At 34.2% G+C, this 20,871-nt stretch overlaps 2 protein-coding genes and 1 long non-coding RNA gene across 3 annotated transcripts; 1 reads left to right on the forward strand and 2 right to left on the reverse strand.

Moving 5' to 3' along the window:
- The first annotated feature begins 3,199 nt into the window (after positions 1 to 3,199).
- On the forward strand, positions 3,200 to 6,333 carry LOC144999760 (receptor-like protein EIX2). The gene has a single exon (XM_078958925.1). The coding sequence runs from the start codon at positions 3,234 to 3,236 to the stop codon at positions 6,189 to 6,191; it is 2,958 nt and encodes a 985-aa protein (XP_078815051.1). The 5' UTR covers positions 3,200 to 3,233; the 3' UTR covers positions 6,192 to 6,333.
- Positions 6,334 to 15,050: 8,717 nt separating this feature from the next.
- On the reverse strand, positions 15,051 to 16,305 carry LOC145002509 (uncharacterized). Its single transcript, XM_078961766.1, has 3 exons — positions 16,114 to 16,305; positions 15,946 to 15,996; positions 15,051 to 15,836 (listed from the first exon to the last, which is right to left on the reverse strand). Exons 1-3 carry the CDS (start codon positions 16,303 to 16,305, stop codon positions 15,051 to 15,053), a joined length of 1,029 nt encoding a protein of 342 aa, XP_078817892.1.
- Positions 16,306 to 16,697: 392 nt separating this feature from the next.
- LOC145001729 (uncharacterized) lies at positions 16,698 to 17,730 on the reverse strand. Its single transcript, XR_013661700.1, has 2 exons — positions 17,343 to 17,730; positions 16,698 to 16,950 (listed from the first exon to the last, which is right to left on the reverse strand). It is a non-coding gene; the product is annotated as an uncharacterized LOC145001729 (long non-coding RNA).
- Positions 17,731 to 20,871: the final 3,141 nt, after the last annotated feature.

The following is a 20,871-nucleotide window of genomic DNA, read 5'->3' on the forward strand; positions in this document are numbered from 1 at the left end:
CTCAACAAAAGGGAGAAAAGGGAAGTAAAAATGGCACTTTGATACCTCCAAAGGATGCTAGCTGAGGTGAATCCGGCTTTCCACTCCTTCCTTGCTTCAATTTCCTTTACACTCTTAGCTTTCTTCCTCCAAGATCCTCTTTTCCATGCTTCAACACCACACCAAGGCACACACACACACGAATTAGGGTTTTAAGGGGGCTCTCAAAGACTGTAAAGAGGCCAAAGAAGGCTAAGGCTCCTTTAAATAGAGGTGCAAACCCCGGAATTTAGGGTTTCCACTGCCAGCTCCTACTCGCCAAGTCCCAACATGGACTCATCGAGTAGGTCACTTAAAACGCGATCCCACCCCGCTGCTACTCGATGAGTAGGTCAACCAACTCGTCGAGTAGAGCTAAACCCAATAAATCTTATTTAAGCAATACCTGAGAATCGGGGCGTTACACTAATTATTCAACCTTTGAAATTAATTTAACATAAAAATTAAATACTTAGGTTATTTTAGTTTTTGATATGATAATGATATATGGTCCAGGTCTTGCAATGGAATTGATGAGACAAGGTGCAATGTTGACTGTATTAAGCTCTCTTTTATCAGCTTTAGCCTGGCCTGCAGCTTTACTTTCATTAACCAGTTAAGACTGAGATGAGACCCATGTGGTCGGTGTCCCAATTCTAATAAGGAATTTGTGTTTCCAAAGTCATCAAATCAGAGTTTGGTATATGGTAGTAAATAGTTTATGCATGGCATATCACCAAATCAATTTTACTTACCCATTGTATGATGTATTCCATTAAGGTTTTTTACATGTGGTCAAACCGATTGTAAAAAAAACAAATTAATTGAGTGATTTATATCCTTTTAATTTTAATACCTCTTTTGTTCCATCTAAACATATTGCTTTTGACAAAATCTTAGTTTTAAAAGTAGTCTTTCGTAAGGAATGACAACCTTTGTTTTAGTTTCTTATATCTGATAACTAGGATTTAAAAATTATCTGGAAAACCATCCAACTTTGCGTAAACTTTTCTTTGGGTAACTTTATAGCTGATATGTTTGAGATCTTTATAGGATCCAACTAATTCGACCGAGTATATGTAAACCATTCTAAAATTAGTTGCAATTTCCTATTTTTTTAATAAAAAAACAATGAAATACCCTTCAACCCCGTAACTCCAACACCCACAACGCGGAATTCTTCCATAGTTTATATTAATGTAGATTGTGAATTCACATTAACTAATTTTAATAGTATACACTAATTAAGACAAATTACATAAGTGGTCCTTGTGGTTTACAAAGTGTCACAAACTCAATTTACACTAAAAATGTTTTGACGAACATGGTCCCTATAGTTTTCAAAACTTGTGTGAATTGTCCATTTTTTTTACGAACATAGTTCTTATGGTTTTCAAAACTTGTGTGAATTGTTTTTTTTTTCTTACACCGTTTTTTTGGTCTTTTTAGGTAGGAGGGGGTGAGTTTGTAATCATGGGTAAACTATTGAGACTATGTATGCATTTTTGTCTATATTTTATGTTTATGAGTTTGTGGGATTTTTCAACATTTATTTTTTAAAATGTCACTTTAACCCCCTCACTTTGATCTTTGTAAAACATTACTTTCACCCTTTATTTTCTAAACATTTGTATTTATCCTCCATGGTATATATAATTTGATTTGATTTAATAACTTTCATCCATTAAACAAAAACTATTTTTTACGTGCTTATTTTTATATATGTGTCGGTATAAAATTTGATTTGCTTTATGTATGAATCGAGTCGCATATACCAATTTTTGTTTGTTAAGTTAAAAAAAAAGTAATTTAATCTGCTTATATATATATATATATATGTGTGTGTGTGTGTGTGTGTGTGTAAAATCAAGGTGGTCAACGTTTTGTTATAAATTTAGAATTTTCGTTCGTTAATTTTAAAAAAAAAAAAAGCTTACTTTTTTTATGTATGCGTCGATATAAATTTGAGTTCGAGTACGTTTCAACCAATGTTCATTCATGGGAAGAGATGGATTAAAAATACTAATTTTAGACAATAACTGTAAACTTAACAATCTGATATTTAATGTTGTGTTCAAAGAAGTTTTTAGAAATTTGTGATTAATAACAATTATTTACAGTATACCAATAGTTTTTATTAGACTAGATTCACCTGCCCACTTATTCAAATTTTTATTGTATTTATTTCGAACGTTACATTAAATATATTTAATTTTTACACATTGATATTAAACATAATTATTTAAAACATATCAGTAGTTTTTTATTAGTATAGATGTAATTACCTACTTATTCATCATTTTGTTTGTATTTATTTTAAAATTTATTTAATATTTATATCTTATATTTAATTTTTTTTAATCAACCCATGTAATACACGAGTCTAGTGTTTTTTTTGTTATAATTCATAAATCATTCAAGGGTTTTGGATAAAGTATCAAAATACTAAAATCTACTCAACCATTCAAACCCTCCCGTGATTAAAACTGGATACCCTAAATTTCAAAGTATCAAAATATTATGGATACTAGATTTTGATGTCGAATCTATATCCAAATTTTGGTTTGCTTGGACGGAGATATAATTTTGATACAGAATATGGAACTTTAAATAAGCTTATGGATAGTAGCTTTATCCGCTTGATTGTTAGTTATATCACAAAAAATTAGAGATCCATGAGCGGATTTGAACTTTATTAGTAATTTTTATATTACAACTCGTCTCTTCTAACAATCTCCCACATTGTCGCCACCGCCCACCATTGTCATGGTGTTGGTTCTCCATATCTCAGCGCATTTGTTATTTTGTTCACTATGATGATCTGTTTGAATGGTGGGTTTATATTTCTGCTGAGCTTGTATATTCAACGCCACTTTTTATATAGAGACCAAATAATATCATTTTTATTAGCTTGTTTGTTTTTTGGGATTTATATCACATAATAATGAGGGGGCCCAAAAAAATGCCGCAAGATTGGAAAAGATATCTGTACTAAATACAAATTTCCAAGACTTGCAAGTCTTTTAACGTATAATTTGGGGCAATTAATTTCATGGAAATTGCATATTGTATGCCCCACACAAGCAGTTACCAATTTGAGCCACCCACTTGGAATCATTATCTTGATAGTCGAGACTATATAAACCCTCATGGGGCAGTTCATATACGCAGGCATCAATACAATCCAAAAATCATCAATATTTTCCCTTTATATTATGAATCGTTGTGTTTTTATCATGTTCTTATTTCTCTTGCTCTTCCTTATGACTACAACTGCCAGCCAATCGGTAGCAGTGGGAGAAGGAGGAAATGATATAAATAGTGTTATGAAGCAGTGTTTGGATAATGAGAGAGATGCTCTCCTTCTTTTCAAAGCTCCCCTTCAAGACCCTGATGGTATTCTCTCTACATGGACAGCTGATGAACATGACTGCTGTAAATGGAATGGAGTTACGTGCAGTTCCCAAACAGGTCATGTCATAAAGCTTAAACTCATCGGGGTTTTTGATATCAGAGAACCCACTGGTCTTGGAGGTGAGATAAGCCATTCATTGCTGAACTTAACCCACTTGAATCATCTTGATCTTTCCAAAAATTCTTTCCATGGAATCATTCCCACTTTCATTGGTTCCCTGACCAAATTAAGTTACTTCTGCCTCCGCCTCAATAATTTTAATGGAACTATTCCTAGTTCCATTGGTTCGTTGAGAGAATTAAGGTACCTTGACCTTTCCTACAACTCTCTTTATGGCACCATTCCCACCTTCATTGGTTCCTTGACCAAACTAAGTTACCTTGGCCTTGGCTACAATAATCTTAGTGGAACCTTTCCCTCCTTCATTGGTTCTTTGACTCGATTAATCTATCTTGACCTTTCTGATAACTCTCTTTATGGAAACATTCCTCCAGAGTTTGGAAACCTCACCAACTTGCAAGAGCTTCATCTTGATTATGTTGGAAGGTGTAGAGTTGAAAACCTGGAGTGGTTGTCTCATCTCTCTCATTTGGAGAGACTTTATATGGATGGGATTTCCCTAGCCAAACAAAATCACTGGGTAGATGTCATTCTGAGTCTCCCGAAACTATCAATATTAAGTTTAGAGGGATGCAAGCTCTCACAGGTCATGTATCCATATTCTTCATTTCTCAACTCTTCTTCTTCTTCTTCATCGATTTCTGACCTTTCTCTCCAAGACAACAATCTCACCTCATCCATGTATCGTTGGTTGCTCCCATTAACCAGCAATAACCTCCGTTCTCTTGATCTCTCTAGCAACATGTTAGATGGGATACCCAAATATCTTGGTAACCTCTGTACTCTGAAAACTTTATCCTTCTATAACAACTCTGCTGCTGTCAAATTTCCTGATTTTCTCAACAACTTGTCTGGATGCACATCCCTTTCATTACAGTCGTTGGTTGCTTCCAACAACCAATTTATAGGGTCATTATCTGATGACATCCAAAAGTTTTCATCCCTAAAGTATTTGTACATATCTGATAATCACTTAAATGGAAGTATAAGTGAGAAACTGTGGGAACTACCCAGGCTCCAAACCCTTGACCTTTCTTTTAATAATCTTACACTTCCTTCTAGAGATCACATGTCAAGCCTTTCTTATTTACAGTCTATTGATCTGAGGTCTTGCAAGATAGGGCCTTGGTTTCCCAAATGGATTCAAACACTCAAAAATCTTACCTATCTTGATCTTTCAAATACTGGAATTTCAGACACAGTTCCTCTTGAGTTTTGGGACATGTGGCCTTCTCGATTAACATATCTGAATCTCTCTTCCAATAACATTAGCGGGAAAGTGCCAGATTTATCCTCAAATTTTGCTGAATACTCAGTGATAGATTTGAGTTCCAACAGCTTTTTTGGTCCGATACCAAATGTTTCTTCCTCTTTGACATCATTAAATCTTTCTATAAACAAATTCTATGGAGGTATCTCCATTATATGTCAAGTTGTTGATGGGCTCTTATACTTTCTTGACCTCTCTCATAACTCATTAATTGGACAAATCCCAGACTGTTTGTGGCATTTGAAAAGACTAACAGTTCTTAATCTTGGACACAACAATCTCTTTGGAAGGATTCCTCCCTCTATTGGATCTTTGATACAACTCAAGGTGTTGTATTTGTACAAGAACAACTTCTCTGGAGAATTGCCTTTGCCATTAAAAAATTGCACGAGTTTAAAGTCATTGAATTTGGGGGCCAACGAGTTTTCTGGTAATGTTCCTTTCTGGATTGGGGAAAACTTATCAGGTTTGTATGTTCTTATCCTAAGATCAAACAAATTCTTTGGAACCATCCCTTTAGTGTTATGTCACTTAGCTAATCTTCAAATTCTGGACCTGTCAATGAACAATCTCCATGGAAGCATCCCTTCATGTATGAGTAATCTTACGAGCATGGTTCAACAAGGAGGATTCGCACAAGATGTACAGTATTATAGTATTGTAACTGATAATTCATATACAATGGAGACATATGTTGACCATGCAATGATTGAGTGGCAAGGAGATGAACGTGAATTCTTTAGCACTCTGAAATTGGTGAAGAGCATTGACCTGTCAAGCAACCATTTAATAGGACAAATCCCACATGGAATTACAAATCTTTATGACTTGATTGCCCTGAACTTGTCAAAGAACTCTCTATCTGGAGAGATTCCACAGAAATTTGGTGAGATGAAAAAGCTTTTGACTTTGGATTTATCTAGAAACAATTTATCAGGGCAGATTCCATCAAGCATGTGTCAGATGAGTTTTCTGAATTACCTAGATGTGTCATTTAATAACTTGTTTGGGAGAATCCCAACTAGCACTCAACTGCAGTCCTTTCCACCTTCAAGATACAATGGAAACGCACGTCTATGTGGACCTCCCCTTACCAAAAAGTGTCCAGGGGATGAAGAATCAGAATCACCACCCATCATTGGTAAAAGTGAGGGTGATGGAGAAGACATAGATGATGAACTTAAGAGATGGTTTTATATTGGTGGGGGCATGGGTTTTGCTACTGGATTGTGGATAGCATGTGGGATTTTACTTCTCAACAATCGTGGGAGACATGCATTTTTTCAGTTTTATGATAGCTTCAAAGATAGGGTTTATATGAAGGTGGTTGTGTTCTTTTCAAATTTACAAAAGGCTAGACGGATGTAGTTTATTATCTGATTTTTATTTTTGACTTCTTGTTTCGCGGTATATAATGTAATTTGGCAGTGTTTTTTAAATCCCTAATATCAATAAACTTGCTACTAACAACATGGGCGGCCGATTTCCCCATGTTGTATGAATTAAAACATCTTGGATGAAAATTAGAGGCGTACAAAAAACCGGTTTGGAAAGTCTATCAGAGAATTAGACATAATTACAATAATATAAACTAGAGGGTATATATATATATATATATATATATATATATATATATATATATATATATATATATATATATATATATATATATATATATATATATATATATATATATATTCCGTTGAGATTAAAAACAAAAATAGATATCTTGAAATTTAACATCAGCCACATATTCAACATTTGTCTCTCTAACCCTCCGGCATACCAGCGCGACATGCCTATTATAATCATAAATGATTATATAGTGTCGTCTGTTCCTTTCTCCTCCGCCACCATCCCCACCACCACTACCATCACCTTGACACCAACCGACCCACCACTATCATCTTCGTCACTTATACCACCGCCACCTCTGTCACCACCACCTTTTCTGCCACCAACTGTCATAATCATATATGATTACTCAATCTATGAACACACATATATGTATAATCATTTATGATTAGGCATTTACATATAAACATAAATGGTTATACCTTTCTGCCATATAATCATTTATGATTAAACACACCTTGTTGTTGTCAATATGTGGCTGAGATTGAATCTCAACATCTTTACTTTTTTTTAATATCAAGTGAACTGTCCCTTATATATATATATATATATATATATATATATATATATATATATACACACACACACACACACAGAGAGAGGAATGATCATTTGAGAACCTATAGTTTTCCGAGAACCCAAGAACCAAACAAGGACCTTTAGATCAAAATAATAGAAGGTTAAGATGATTTGTGGCATTATTGTAAAAACTTAAAAAAACAAAAAACACGGGGGCATCTGATTTAAATTAATCGGAGGGCATTTCAGGGATAAGAACTTATTTGATCAAACCCTTTACTTATCTTCTTTACCCTTCAACTCGTCTTTCTCCTGTTCATCCAACTTTCGACTATCTCTCCTGAGACCATCCGTGTTCCATAATCTACAGATCATCGACGAGGATTCAAAGAATCAACAGGTCGATGTTGTCTTATGGATAAACAGAGTGACATTTCGATCATTCCATCTCGATGGTCTACAACTTCCACCTTGATAATAAATGCCATTGTTTTATTCCTCACCTTTCCTATGCCATCGTTAGGGTTTTCGTTGATCTTTCACGCAGCTATATGAATCTCATCTCGAAACCTTCTTACAAAGCTTTGTTCAACTCGGATGCAGAATCAACAGGCAAAGTGATGTTTAGTTAGTTCAAGAAAGATGTAAAAAAATGGATTAATCAACGAATTATTCTTCGTCGCGTCATACTGAAAACGATCTCCAGTAGAGTTGGAAGATGGCATCGTTTCCACCTTCATCAGATGGCTCCGTCAGATGGCTTTATGTGTTATTTGGTTCATACATCACTAATCTTTACTTCTGGGAAAATGGTAAGTTTTTATTCTAAATTTATATTTTATTATTAAGCAAATATCATTATATTCAAAGTATCTTCTTGTTTCCCCATTAGGTTTATACATGAGCCAAGAGTAAACAACAATCAAAGTTAGCACCACGAAAGGTACATAAATATTATTATTATAATCTTTTAATTTAAAAAATGCAGAATCTTTACAAACATTCTAATATTTAAATTACTTTTTGGACACAAACCAATTATATAGAGCACTAATAGTCACCATCTACTTCTTTAGTATTCTATTATGGAATTTGTGTTTTGGAATTCAACAAATCTCACATCAATATAGAAAATAAATCACATGTAAATAAAATGTAATTCACATATGAATCACATATGATTCACATGTAAATCACAAGTGATTCACATGTAAATCACAAGTGAGTTACATATGAATTACATGTGATTCACATGTAAATAATATGTAATCCGCATATGAATAACATGTGATTCATATGTAAATCACATATGAATCACATGTGATTACATGTAAATCACAAGTGATTCACATGTAAATCACAAGTGAATCACATATGAATTACACGTGATTCACATGTATATGACATGTAATTCACATTTGAATTACATGTGATTCACATATGAATCTCATGTGATTCTTATGTAAATCACAAGTGATTCACATGTAATTCACATATAAATTACAAGTGAATCAAATATTAATCACACGCAAATTCACATGTAAATAACAAATGAATCGCATATCAATTACGTCTATATGCACACATGCATTTTGTATGAGTGTTCTTCGTTAATTTTTTTAAACTTTTCTTGTGAATTTTACATTTGAATCTTAAAAGACACAATCACATGTGAATATCACATTCTGCACCTTAATTGATATAATCATATGTGAATCTTACATGATATATACATATGTATTTTTATAAGTGTTCTTGCATTAATCAATTTTATTATTATTATTATTATTATTATTATTATTATTATTATTATTATTATTATTATTTTGTAGATATGGAAGAATTTGTGGAAAATATTGAAGAATTGAAAAGTGATAAACTGAAGAAAATATGATAATGTTGACACGAAGACAAGAAAAAGCTTTGAAATTTTGTAACATTATTTGTTTTTTATATTTTATTTTGTATCGAATAAAATATTTGTACTACTATGTTTGTAGATTAGTAAATTAAAATGAGTTTTTTTTAATAATTTACTTACGAATATTATAATATAAGAAATATGCATGTATGCACCTGAAAAAAATATGTATATAAGCACGTAAAACATTTATTTTTTGTTAAAAAAATATAGCTTTTTTTAAATATTTCTATTTATTTTATTTTTTTGAGAATTTATTAATTTTTTAAAAATTTATAGTTTTTTAAAAATTTGCAAATTTTAAAAAAAAAAAAATTTTCAATTTTTTTTATAAATTCATGTTTTTTTAAAAAAGTTTAACAAATATGTTTTTTTTTAAATCAAAAAGTGTTTTTTTTAATCCGAAATTTTAATTTATTATGTTAATTTTTAGACTTTTTTATTAATATTTTCAATAACACAAAAAGTAAACATTAAATGAGATTGGAAAGATGACAATTGTAACATCCGGATTTCCAGGTATCATATTTTAATTGTTTATTTTGAGTTATGAGGAGGGACTCGGCGAGTTGACGCTTAGACTCGCCGAGTAGGATCGCGATTGCTGACTGGATTAATGAACGGACTCGACGAACCGATGGGTGGACTCGACGAGTCCGCGCTAAGCTTGAGCGAGTTGTGTGTGTGTGTGTGTGTGTGAGAGAGAGAGAGAGAGAGAGAGAGAGAGCTATTTTGATCCTTTTTGTTGTGGCTTTGCAAAGAAGGTGTTTCCAGCAAAGGAATGTCAAGGGGATTGTGATTCCGTGGTTTTCAAGCTTGGGTCTTCATTGTTGAGGTAGGAAATTGATCCCTTCTTCTGTTTTTTGCAAATCCTTGAATCTAGAGTTTTCTATACCCCTTTATTTGGCTTAAATTGATGCATATGTTATCCCTTTTAGTATTTGACTTTGGATATGGACCTTTAGAGGTACAAAGAGCATTATCTATCCAGCTCTATGTTGTTCCATGCATGGAGGAAATGAACCTAGGATGCCATTTTAGAAGCCATTTCACCAAAAGAAGCTTTGGATGCGTTGCATGATTGTCAAGATTTGACCTTTACGTGATTATTGGACATGGGGAAGTCAGATCTATAGGTTAGAGAAGCAGATCTGACCTCAGATGGTCGATTGGGTGATTGTCATGGATGAAACTCGTCGAGTCCATAAAGGGACTCGACGAGTTGAGTCAGGTTGCCCCGCGACTCGTGACCGGTTGTAGCCCGTCGAGTGGAAGGTTCACTCGACTAGTCGAGTGAGGTTTAGAAAGATTCAGAGGACACGCTTGGACCTGCCGAGTCACCTATGTGCACTCGATGAGTCTGGTCAAATTTATATACATATATATATATATATATATATATATATATATATATATATATATATATATATATATATATATATATATATATATATATATATAAAGGTCTAAATATTTAAGAACTTTGAATTTATAAGAAAATAAAAAAATAATGAATTATTATAATGAAAATATTTTTTATTCTTTAAATTTAAATAAATAAGAAGACCGATGAGCTTTAATTTTGAGAATTTTGAAATTAAAAGGTAAGTTCGTTAATGACATTGATATCAATTTATTACTACATTTATTGCAATTATTACATTAAAATATTATGTGAAATTTAAAAAAATAGAAAAAATTATAAAATGACACGTAGAAAAAGAATTAATTCAAAATAAGCACAAAATGATATTTAACAAATTAAATAAGAGTATCACAAGTGGCAAAAAAAACCTTCATTTATTAGAGTAGAGATTTATTGCAATTATTACATTAATATATATATATATATATATATATATATATATATATATATATATATATATATATATATATATATATATATATATATATATATATATATATATATATAGATGTAGGTTCATTTGAGACCGTGAGACCAAATCTAAAAATAATTTTAAAATGCAAAATAAATGGAAAAATCCAAAAATTCTTTTTTTAAATATTATTTTCGGAACTTGAATTAACTAAAAAAAATATAAAAAAATAAAAATAAATAAAAAAAATTCCGTTTTTTTTTTGAAAAAATACGTGAAATATTCTAAATAGAATATTACACTGACATATTCTAAAAAATAATTTTAAAATGCAAAATAAATGGAAAAATCTAAAAATTCTTTTTTTAAATATTATTTTTGGAACTTGAATTAACTAAAAAAAATAAAAAAAAATTCTATTTTTTTTGAAAAATATGTGAAATATTCTAAATTGAATATTACACTGTACTTATTCTAAAAATAATTTTAAAATGCAAAATAAATGGAAAAATCAAAAAATTCTTTTTTTAAATATTATTTTCGGAACATGAATTAACTAAAAAAAATTAAAAAAAAATCAAAAAATGCGTCTCACGGTCTCACAAAATATAGGTGGTCTCAAATGAACCTAACCCTATATATATATATATATATATATATATATATATATATATATATATATATATATATATATATATATATATATATATATATATATATATATATTGAACCAGCCAATGAAATAGATATATTAATAAAGAGGGGATCCCCAGCAAGATGTTAGGAAAAACATACAATGAAAAATTGAAACAAATGTAATGGAACAAGATGAATTACAATCCAATGAAATGGTTTAAAACCATTTAGACCATCTAATTGATTCTGTTTTGCCCCTGTATTTTCTCCCAAGTGAACATTGTAGAAATAATAAGATCAGCCACTTTAAATGGATGCGTCCTTTTGTTGTTAAACACCCGATCATTCCGTGATTTCTAAATACTCCAAACTGTTGCATAACATATTCCCAGCAACCTCCTTCTTTATTTCATACAATTACCCCAATTTGAAGCAAAATCAAGAACACCATGAATTGAGAAAAAGTTTGCCTGCTGTACATTACACCATTTTAAAATCCATTTCCATATCGTTTGAGCATGCAAGCATTGAACCAACACATGGTCCGGTGATTCCTCCGCATCACCGTATTATTGACAACAAGTTGTAGAATTCAAATTAATCCATCTTGTCGCTAGGGATTTTGTAGTTGGAATCCGGCCTTGTTTTGCACGTCAAATAAAAGTATTTACTTTAATCGGGACCTCTTCCACACATTCAAATTTTCCAATATCGACAGGAATACAATTATCCAATTTTTTCCTCAAAGTGTTGACCTGATAAACATATGTGGCTGTGAGAGGACATATCCAATCCGATCCATCATTCGTTGATTGATTTTTAAGCACCATCCCAAGAGTAATTCCATATTTATCCAAATCCTTTTACGAGCACGCGATATTATTCCAAACCCCAGTCAGAGTTTTCAAAGAAAAGATGTGGTCCAATTTCCCTGCCAGATTATGCATACTTGGAATTGCTTTTGCCCAAATCGACTCAGGTTGAACCTCCACCACCATTTAATGATCAAAGCAGTATTGAAAGCCTTTATCGATCCAACTCCTAGACCCCTTGTTGTCTTGTTAGCAATGATTTTATTCCTAGATACCCAATAAATCTTGGACTGATCTTCTGAACCACCCCACGATAACCGATGCCTCAGCTTTTCTAAATTGTCAATTATACTTGTAGGTGTAGCAAAAAGAGAAATAAAGTATGTAGGAAGGTTTTCGAGGACTGGTTTTATGAGTGTTAATCTCCCGCCAAAAGATAAAGTTTTTGATTTCCAATGGGTAAGTTTATTTTGAAATCTTTCAAATCACAGGTTGCCAACGTTTCTTAAGGCGCATATTGGCCCCCACTGGTAGGGATGAGAGTGGGTCCAAACCCGGACCGGTAGACCCAGACCCGGAAAACACGGGAACCGGTTAACGAGATTTTTTAGAACCGGAAACCGAACCGGTATATAGGGTTCCAGTTTGGTACCGGGTAAAGTGGGTCTAGACCCGGAAAACCCAGAAATATCAAAGTGGGTCGAATGAAACCGGGTAAAGTGGGTCTAAAATCGAAAAACCCGGGGAACCGGGTAAAGTGGGTTGAATGCATGTTTTAAAATCTCACAAAATATAAAAACAAAGTTGAGAAAAAAAATTCACAGCTTTGATATCCCAACTTTGGGAGACTATAAATCAATGAATATGAAACCAAAAATGATAAAATTATAGTCTTAAATCATGTACAAACTCTATACTACACTTTGGAAAAAACCGCATGCTATTCCAACTTCAAACGAATCAAATATGTATGTTTTAAATCTATCACGAAATACAAAGAAAGCTGAAAAACATAAAATTTTCAGCTTTGATATCACGACTCTAAGAGACTATAATTCAATGAATAAACACCCAAAAATAACAAAATTATAGTCTAAAATAATGTACAAACTATAAATTATACTCTGGAATTAACCTCATGTCAATCTGACTTCAAACGAATGAGATATGCATATTTTAAAACTATCACTAAATATAAAAAGGGCTGAAAAACATAAAACTTCCAGCTTTGATATCCCAACTTTTAGACACTATAAGTCAATGAATATAAACCCAAAAATGACAAAATTATAGTCTAAAATCATGTACAAACTATAAACTATACTATGGAAAAAAAACTCATGTCAATCCGATTTTAAACGAATGAGATATGCATGTTTTAAAACTATCACATAATAAAATAAAAAAAATAAAAAATAAAAAAAATAAAAAATAAAAAAAAACTGAAAAACATAAAATTTCCAGCTTTGATATCTTGACTTTGACAGACTATAAGTGAATGAATATAAACCCAAAAATGACAAATTATAGTCTAAAATCATGTAAAAACTATAAAATATACTATGGAAAAAACCTCATGCCAATCCGACTTCAAACGAATGAGATATGCATGTTTTAAACTTTCCATAGAAACCGATTCCGGCCCCTAAAACCGGTTCCGATTCCTAACACAGTTCCGGTTCTTAAACCCGCTTTACCCGGACCCGAAGGACCCAAAACCCGGATTACCCGGAAGCCGGATAGAGCCATTCTTCAAACCAGGGACCCGGACCGGTTTTACATATTCCGGTTCTAACGGTTCCGGTTCCGGTTCCGGTCCGGTTTTCCGGTTCTAAATCTCATCCCTACACACTGGTACCCCGAGATAGTTGAATGGAAGAGTTGATGGTTCGCAACCCAGAGGAGACGCCCAACGAGTTACTTAATCCGAATTTGCTCCCACTCCGAAGACTCTAGATTTATTGAAATTGACTTTTTGACCCGAAGATGCATGAAAGCATCTTAAAATTCTAGCAAGATTCTTGATATACTGCTCAGTCCATTCTCCGACGAATAAAGCATCATTGGCATATAGCAAGTGTGAGATGTTTAGGCCTCCATTCGGTAATTATAACCCATGAAAAACTCCATTCACGCACGCTTCTTTCATTGCAACGCTTAATCCTTCCATTATTGTGATAAAAAGAAATGGGGACAAAGGATCCCCTTGGCGGACTCCGTTTAAAGGTGTAAACTCGTTTGTAGGAGTTCAATTAATCAGGACCGATGCTTTTGAGGAAGTTAAACAGCCTTTGATCCATCCCCACCATTTATTGCCAAACCCCATTTGAGTTAGATTATTATTTAACCCCCCCCCCCCCCCCCCCCCCAATTTACAGAATCGAATGCTTTATCAAAATATACTTTTAAAAGTAGAATCTTTTTTTAACCTTTTTCGACCAAACACATATTTCGTTCACTTAAAGTGGACCATCAAGGATATTTCACCCCGCTACATAGGTTGTTTGTACCTCATCAATGCATTGTCTCATAACGAGTTTTAGTCTAACCGCAAGAATCTTTGCGATGATCTTGTATATACACCCAATCAAGCTTATAGTGCGGTAATCCTTTAACTGTTGCGGGTCTTTAGTTTTAGGAAACATAGATATAAAGGATGAATTACAAGAAGGATCGATTTTTCCGTGTCGTTCAAAAGACTTCACCACCGATGCGATATCCCCTAGTAGAACTTCCTAGTATTTCTTTATGAACTTGAACGTATGTCATTCCCACATGCCCAAATCGCATTTTTGATTTCCTGGAGTGATATGGGGGCCTCTAAGGCCAAGTTTTCATGGTCAGTAATTTTTCGAAAAAGGTTACTCTAGAAAGCGGGTCTGATAGGCCACTCTTCATGGAACTTGGATTGAAAGAATTTTAAGACCTCCGATTTAATAATTACAAGATCAGTGCACCAATTACCATTAATCATGAGGCCATTTATGTGATTTCTCATGTTATTGTTGTTGATGAACCCATGAAATGGTTTGGAGTTCTCATCCCCATCTACCGCCCACCGTATCTTTGATTTATGTTTTGCGTCCACCACCCCCATCTTTTCCATTTTAATTATGTCCTTGTAACTCACCCTCCGAGTTTCAAGTTCTTCATCTGAAAGTAGCCTACTCTCAGCCTCCATGTCCAGTTTATGAACAACTTCTTTTATTCTCTTTAATTCCACTTCTTCCTTGGAATGATCAGCCCTTCGCCACATGTGAATCGCCACTTTAATGCATTTCAATTTAGCATTCATATATAAGTCTGGAGTTCCGTATCCAATGAAGTTCTTCCCGGCAGTAATGAAAACCTTCTCGAACCCATCTCTCGAGAGCCAAGAGTTAATCATTTTGAACGGAGGAGGCCCAAAATCGCACCATGAAGTAGAAAGAAGAATAGGGCAGTAATCAAATATCTCCCTGGATAGAGTTGTGACTGTCACGGATTGTGTGAGGTCAATGAACTTGGGACAAACAAGAAAGCGGTCCAACTTGCTTAATTTGAGATCACTATTGTCGAAATAAGTAAAGTGATGCCCACCCATCTTTATGTCAACGAGACCATTTTCATGAATAAATTTATTGAAATCTCCCGCCGATCTTGCACAAAAATCCTAATTGAACCATTCATCAAGTCTACGAACTACATTAAAATCTCCCATCACATACCCAGATCCCTCCTATGTTCTGTTTTAAAATCAATAGCTCTTCCCACAAGGTTACCTTTTCCGAATCAGACTGCGGACTGTAAATGTTTGCAAAGAGATTTGGTTCCTATACTCCAACCCAATACCCCATCGTAACAATGAAGTGTGGGTTTGTAATTTATTCCAGCTGAGTAAACACCCTATTATCTTCTTGTAGTATTTATCCGAATAGATTCGACATCACCAGAGCCCCAACACAATGATACATCAATATGTTTAGCATCGAGAATTTGAGTTTCTTGAATAGCCAAGAAAGAAATTCTATGTTGTGAACGAAGCCTCTTAACCCACTGAACTTTGTAGTCTTCTCCGATTCCCCTAACATTAATGGATAAAAAAATTCATTGTAAACCAACCTTCTCGCCGGAATTGCCATGAATTGCCCTAAGCATTGGGTTCTTTGCGTCAATGTTGAATCCAATCAGGTTTCCAATTGTTATCGTGACCTCATATTCCTTAGCAGAAAATTGATTAGTGGTTTTGGTTGTAAAATATGAATTACAATTAGTTTCAGGAGGATCTGAAAGAGGATCTTGTTGATCGAATTCCGTAGTTGAGGGTGGGAATGGAGGAATTGATTTTGACCGAGAAGAAGGTGATCGTTGCGATCTTTTCCTTTTGTGAGATGATCTTAGGGGTTGTTTGGCAGGATCTGAATTTTTAAGATCTGAATTTTTAAAAGGTCTGAATTTCTAAGAAGGTCTGAATTTTTAAGATCTAAATTTTTAATATGTTGTTTGGTTTGAACCTCTAAATTTTGGTGTTGAATGATAAAAATGACAATTTTACCCTTTTGTATCATTTCTTTCAATTACAACATCATATCTTTGAAAAAAAAATCCATGGAAGTAGGATGCTAAATATTACACCCAATATTACAAAAAAAATACAATGAAAACTAAACAACCTAATATTTCATTATAATTACTAGCCAATAGTTTCCAATCATTCCAATCGACTGTGTCATCTTCGCTATCCAGGTATCAAACCTGACTTCCCAATCTCAATATCGAGCCATTCGCTATCAACATGAACAAAACTAGAATTGAAATTCACTTAATCAACAAATAAGAATTCAGTTTTGACTTTTTATGTTTGACTCCGATGAACACAATTGACTCAATTGCGTTCGACTCCAATCAAACAAGTATGTTCAATCAAGTAAAACCATTCACTGTATGTTCGAATGAACACATATAGACCACATCAGATCAAAATTGAAATATAACCTAACAAGTAGCAATCACTCTGATGAACAGGGGCAACAACACAAGGGGTAGGATCGACAAACTCAAGCCAAAAAATTGATGGAGAGAGCGACACAAAATGCTTACTTTCACCATCGTGCTTGAATGTTGTTTGGGATTGGGATTGAAACAGAATAATTGAGTTTTAGGGGAAAAATAACTTTACCAAAAGTTGAGTTGTCGATGAGGGACCTGGAAGGCTTCGGCGATGACGGCACTCGCGAAAGATCCGGCCGGCTGGTTCCGAAGATGGAGTTGGTGAGGGAACGTTGTGTGTATTGAAAGAGAAGAGGGAAAGTGGCACTGAAATATCAAGGGAAAACCCGGAGATGATACCGGAGGCGATGCAGCTGGAGCAGGAGACGAAGGCACCACAGGCGAATCCGACGGCGACGGTAGGAGAGGGGATCGGAGTTGTAGCAGTGTGGAGTGGAGGAGAGGCATCGTTGATGGTTGGGAGGGGAAAAAGAGGTTGTGACGTTGTGGGCAAAACAGGAAACACGCATTCCCTTATTTTTTTCCAGATGTAATCACATGTCTGAGAAATTAACATGTGTTTTTTAATTTAAGTGGCATAAAATAAGATGCTATCAAACACCCAATTAAGAGGTTACCTCTTAAACAAACAGCCCCTTAGATTATCAAAAGAATTGGTGATCAATTTAAGGAAAGGCCCAGAACTACCTAAAAGGGCCAAATCTTTAATCAATGATATGGATTTGGGCTATCAAACATTACAGGCCCCATCGGGTTATTTTCATGGGTGGACAATTACAGGTTGGTTGTATTTAACTCGAAATGAGTTTCAGCCATTGAATTTATTGTATTATCTGCGTTGTTTCTATAAAATTTAAAATAACCATAAAATGATATTTAATAAATTAAATAAAAAATCATAAAAAATAGATTCCTTTATTAGAATAGAATATAAAAGAAATGTTATCCTATATTATTATTATTATTATTATTATTATTATTATTATTATATATTAAATTTGTTCACCAACATGAATAGTGAACTGGCCAAGTTTTTGGCAAAAATGGTCACTATTTCGATTTAGGGCATATTTGACATTACGTATATTCTTTGTCTATACCTGTTAGCAATCTACCGCATCTTTATCTTCTCCCACTGTGTTGCGTCTACACGTGTTGACGATCATGCATCAGATTGATATGTTATGGACTCTTCTCATATATATGATTCATACTTTGCTCACCATCAACCACACATGATCGAAACTCCACTAACCTTTGGTGGGATGAGTCACCTCCAACTTCTTGAGCATGTCGATGTTCCTGAAAAGCATCCCTCAGCGCCGCTACCACCATCTGTCGTTCCGAGAGTTTGTAAGAAGCGATTGAACACCGCCATCACCACGTCTGCTTCAGTTCGTGCCAGATTAGGGCTCGATTCTGCCACCTCCAGCTTCTTCAACATGTCGATGTTCCTGAAAAGCATCGATCGGCACCGCTACCACCATCTGTCATTCCGAGAGTTTGTAAGAAGCGATTGAGCACCGCCATCGCTACTTCTGCTTCAGTTCTTGTCAGATTAGGGCTCGATTCTGGTTTTAAGAAACATCTGAGGTGCTGCTACCCCCTTTTCCTCTTTCAATCACTATTCATTTTTCGTGCTTCGTATACTTCTGCCTTCTCGACCCCCTAATAGTTGTTCACAGATTTCATTACACCCACAAAACCTCACCCTCGAAGCCCTCCAACCAACCTGCTATGCCGGCTTCTTTTGTGACCCAGTTCGAAACAAAGGAGATATCGAAGATAGGTTCCAATCAACCGCCGACAACTGCTATACTTCACCCTAGGGATGAGAATGGGTCCAAACCCGGACCGGTAGACCCGGACTCGAAAAACCCGGGAACCGGTTAACGAGATTTTTTAGAACCGGAAACAGGACCGGTATATAGGAACCGGTTCCGATTCGGTTCCGGGTAAGGTACCGGGTAGAGTAGGTCTAGAACCGGAAAACCCAGAAATATCAAAGTGGGTCGAATGAAACCAGGTAAAGTGGGTCTAAAACCAAAAAACCCGGGGAACCCTGATAAAGTGGGTTGAATGCATGTTTTAAAATTTCACAAAATATAAAAACAAAGCTGAGAAAAAAATCGCAACTTTGATATCCCAACTTTGGGAGACTATAAATCAATGAATATGAAACCAAAAATGACAAAATTATAGTCTTAAATCATGTACAAACTCTATACTACACTTTGGAAAAAACCGCATGCTATTCCGACGTCAAAAGAATCAAATATGTGTGTTTTAAATCTATCACGAAATAAAAAGAAAGCTGAAAACATAAAATTTTCAACTTTGATATCACGACTTTGAGATACTATAATTCAATGAATAAACACCCAAAAATAACAAAATTATAGTCTAAAATCATGTACAAACTATAAAATATACTCTGGAAAAAACCTCATGCCAATCCGACTTCAAACGAATGAGATATGTATATTTTAAAACTATTATTGAATATAAAAAAAAGAAAAAAAGTTGAAAAACATAAAATTTCTAGCTTTGATATCCAAACATTTAGACACTATAAGTCAATGAATATAAACCCAAAAATGACAAAATTATAGTCTAAAATCATGTACAAACTATAAACTATACTATGGAAACAACCGCATGTCAATCCGATTTTAAACGAATGAGATATGCATGTTTTAAAACTATCACAAAATACAAAATACAAAAAAAAAAAAAATCCAGCTTTGATATCCTGACTTTGAGAGACTATAAGTGAATGAATATAAACCCAAAAATGACAAAATTATAGTCTAAAATCATGTAAAAACTATAAACTATACTATGGAAAAAACCTCATGCCAATTCGACTTCAAACGAATGAGATATGCATGTTTTAAACTTTCCATAGAAACCGATTCCGGCCCCTAAAACCGGTTCTGGTTCTTAAACCCGCTTTACCCGGACCCGAAATACCCGGAACCCGGATAGAGCCATTCTTTAAACCCAAGACCCTGATCGGTTTTACATATTCCAGTTCTAATGGTTCCGGTTCCGGTCCGATTCCGGTTCTGGTCCGGTTTTCCGGTTCTAAATCTCATCCCTACTTCACCTGTATGTTCTTCTCGGAAAGCACAAATTCATCCGTGAACTGAAGGTAACACATAAAGTTGAAATTATAGAATGATGTTATTAGATAACTCCAATTTCCTTGAAATTAGGGTTTAAATTGGACGAATTTGACCTCGTGTTCCCGTTATTTTTGTTACATGTGGTGATTTTTTTACAACCGTCACTACAGGTGGTGGCCAGTTGTGGAGTTGGGTGACATGAAATGCATCATGACCAACTCCGACACTGAGTTCTCCACCATCTTCGTTGAAGTTCTGCTTTGTGATAAGTAATTTTGTGCTTTCTTTTGTCGGTTGATTAGCAACATATACGTTGTCAAGGGTAAAACTGGAAATTCATGGTAATTTTTTTGCCATAGGGACCTTTTTTAAATTGACTATGGAGTATTTCTGCACAGAACCCGTTTTTTAATCTTATTTAAACATTATTAAACTGATTTTTTTAAACAGGTCTGATAGCACTTCAAGTACACTACATTTCAATCAAGAGAATCATTTTCCAATTGTTGGAGGTGTTAGCAGCCAAAAGATGTTATTGCAATGTTGTAGCCCCTAAAACCGAGTAAGATT

Source organism: Lactuca saligna, chromosome 6, assembly GCF_052625555.1.
Source record: "Lactuca saligna cultivar CGN05327 chromosome 6, ASM5262555v1, whole genome shotgun sequence".
Classification (NCBI taxonomy): domain Eukaryota; kingdom Viridiplantae; phylum Streptophyta; class Magnoliopsida; order Asterales; family Asteraceae; genus Lactuca; species Lactuca saligna.